This window comes from Solea senegalensis, unplaced genomic scaffold (assembly GCF_019176455.1).
Source record: "Solea senegalensis isolate Sse05_10M unplaced genomic scaffold, IFAPA_SoseM_1 scf7180000014907, whole genome shotgun sequence".
Taxonomy (NCBI): Eukaryota; Metazoa; Chordata; class Actinopteri; order Pleuronectiformes; family Soleidae; genus Solea; species Solea senegalensis.
In genome coordinates, this window is record NW_025321166.1 from 1 (window position 1) to 1,805 (window position 1,805).

The 1,805-nt window shown below is 45.0% G+C and overlaps 1 protein-coding gene across 1 annotated transcript; it reads left to right on the top strand.

Moving 5' to 3' along the window:
* Positions 1 to 487: 487 nt before the first annotated feature.
* On the top strand, positions 488 to 1,510 carry LOC122761710 (BTB/POZ domain-containing protein 10-like; the record flags this gene model as incomplete). Its single annotated transcript, XM_044016953.1, has 1 exon — positions 488 to 1,510. A coding segment is annotated over one exon (339 nt), but the record flags the coding sequence as incomplete, so codon positions are not given.
* Between the last annotated feature and the right edge of the window lie 295 nt (positions 1,511 to 1,805).

The window sequence follows — 1,805 nt, forward strand, 5'->3', positions numbered from 1 at the left end:
AGGGGTTACGGCAATGAGACGTACACATGCCAAATCTTGTCGTGTACAACAGCAGCCTCTGGTGTTCAATGCAGTTACTGCAATCCCGTTTGAAAACATTGCAGCGTCATGGTGATCTCCTACCTATTGGGTTAATTTTCACGTGTCGGCAACAGGAGATTGAGAGTGAAAGTGTGTCTGCTTTAGAGCAGCAGCAGCAGAGAATAATCACATAATGACGTTAAGTACGTTAAATATCCCCCAACAAAGAAGGAGAGAGAGAGCCTGAGCTAACCCTGCAGCAGCCAGCTGCTCTCTCATCTCTGCTGGCATCCCTCACATGGAAGTGCTAGTGTTACTGGGTGGTAGTGGGTTGTGCAACAGACCAAAACTCCAAACATAAACACAGTTTGTGACCTGTAGAGGGTTTTTTTAATACGTATTTTGTGAATAGCCAGTATAATATCACAAATACCGTATGAGAGTCGTATCTGAAAAATAACTGCCTTTGCCAGGTTACCCCACATATAAGGAGAAGGTGAAGAAAAGACCAGGCGGTCGCCCAGAGGTCATTTACAACTACGTCCAGAGGCCTTTCATCCGCATGTCCTGGGAGAAGGAGGAGGGTAAAAGCCGCCACGTGGACTTCCAGTGCGTTAAGTCCAAGTCCATCACCAACCTGGCTGCAGCAGCGGCAGACATCCCCCAGGACCAGCTGGTGGTGATGCACCCCGGGCCTCAAGTGGATGAACTGGACATCCTACCCAATCACCCACCGAGGGGGAATCACTACAGCAACAACTACAACAACGAGCCTGATCCTGATGCACCTTCACCTGCTGTCTGAGGACTCGCCGGTCCTCTTTCAATGCCTCTGCTCCTCTCCTCCTCTTCTAGTCCTACTCCCAGCATGCTGCAGTGTGGAGCGCCAGGGGCACCATAACCATATTGCCTTGACACCTCCTTTGCGGCCTTAGAGCCTCAAGAACCTGGACGACTATAGAAGAAGAAAGGTGAGGGATACAAGACTGCTGAAAGGAAAAGTTCACTTATATTTTCGTTTTGTTTTTTACTCGACCAAAGGAATTTATTTTTTGGGGGAAGAAAAAAAAATTGTAAACACTTATTAATAACATATTATTTACAACGTTATTGTACCTTAATTTGATGAGTTTGGCTGAGCACTCTTTGTCACTTCTAGGTTTTATTTCACTGTTAATGTCGACTGTCTCGGGTGGCCTAACGACAACATGTGCTTTCGGGTTTAAGAACCCGAGACTCGCTAATAATATAACGTCCTGGTCATGAAGAAAAATCACTTCTCACCACCTTTTACAGTCATGACGGAACTCCCGTCACACGTCCGGGGAGTGTGTGGTCGTTGACTGGTTTCCGATGATATGTGATGTTATGCTCCTCCCACAGTGAAGACGTAAAGCAGAGCACGGGCGACTGTGGTCACAATCTTTTTGTGCAAAGCTTGACATTGTTGTTTAAAAAATAAAATCACAAAATAAAGACATCAAAACCAGGTTTTTTTGGTTTGTGTGGTTGATTAATCATCCATCCATTCACCGTGTTTGTAGAGACAATAATTGTATTTTAATTCTATAATCTACACCTCTTTGGTCTGAGAGTTCATAAAACTGAAATAACTTTGTAGCCGTTTGTTTTGATCTTGTCTCTCACAGGAAGCAGGAAGTTGATGTAAAATGGACGACGTGTCCTCAGGTTTGATGGAACTGCAGCACTGTCATTTCCATCAGAGCAGATCACACGTTCACTCGCTCATCAGCGTAAACACAGTTCTTCAATCAATCGATGTA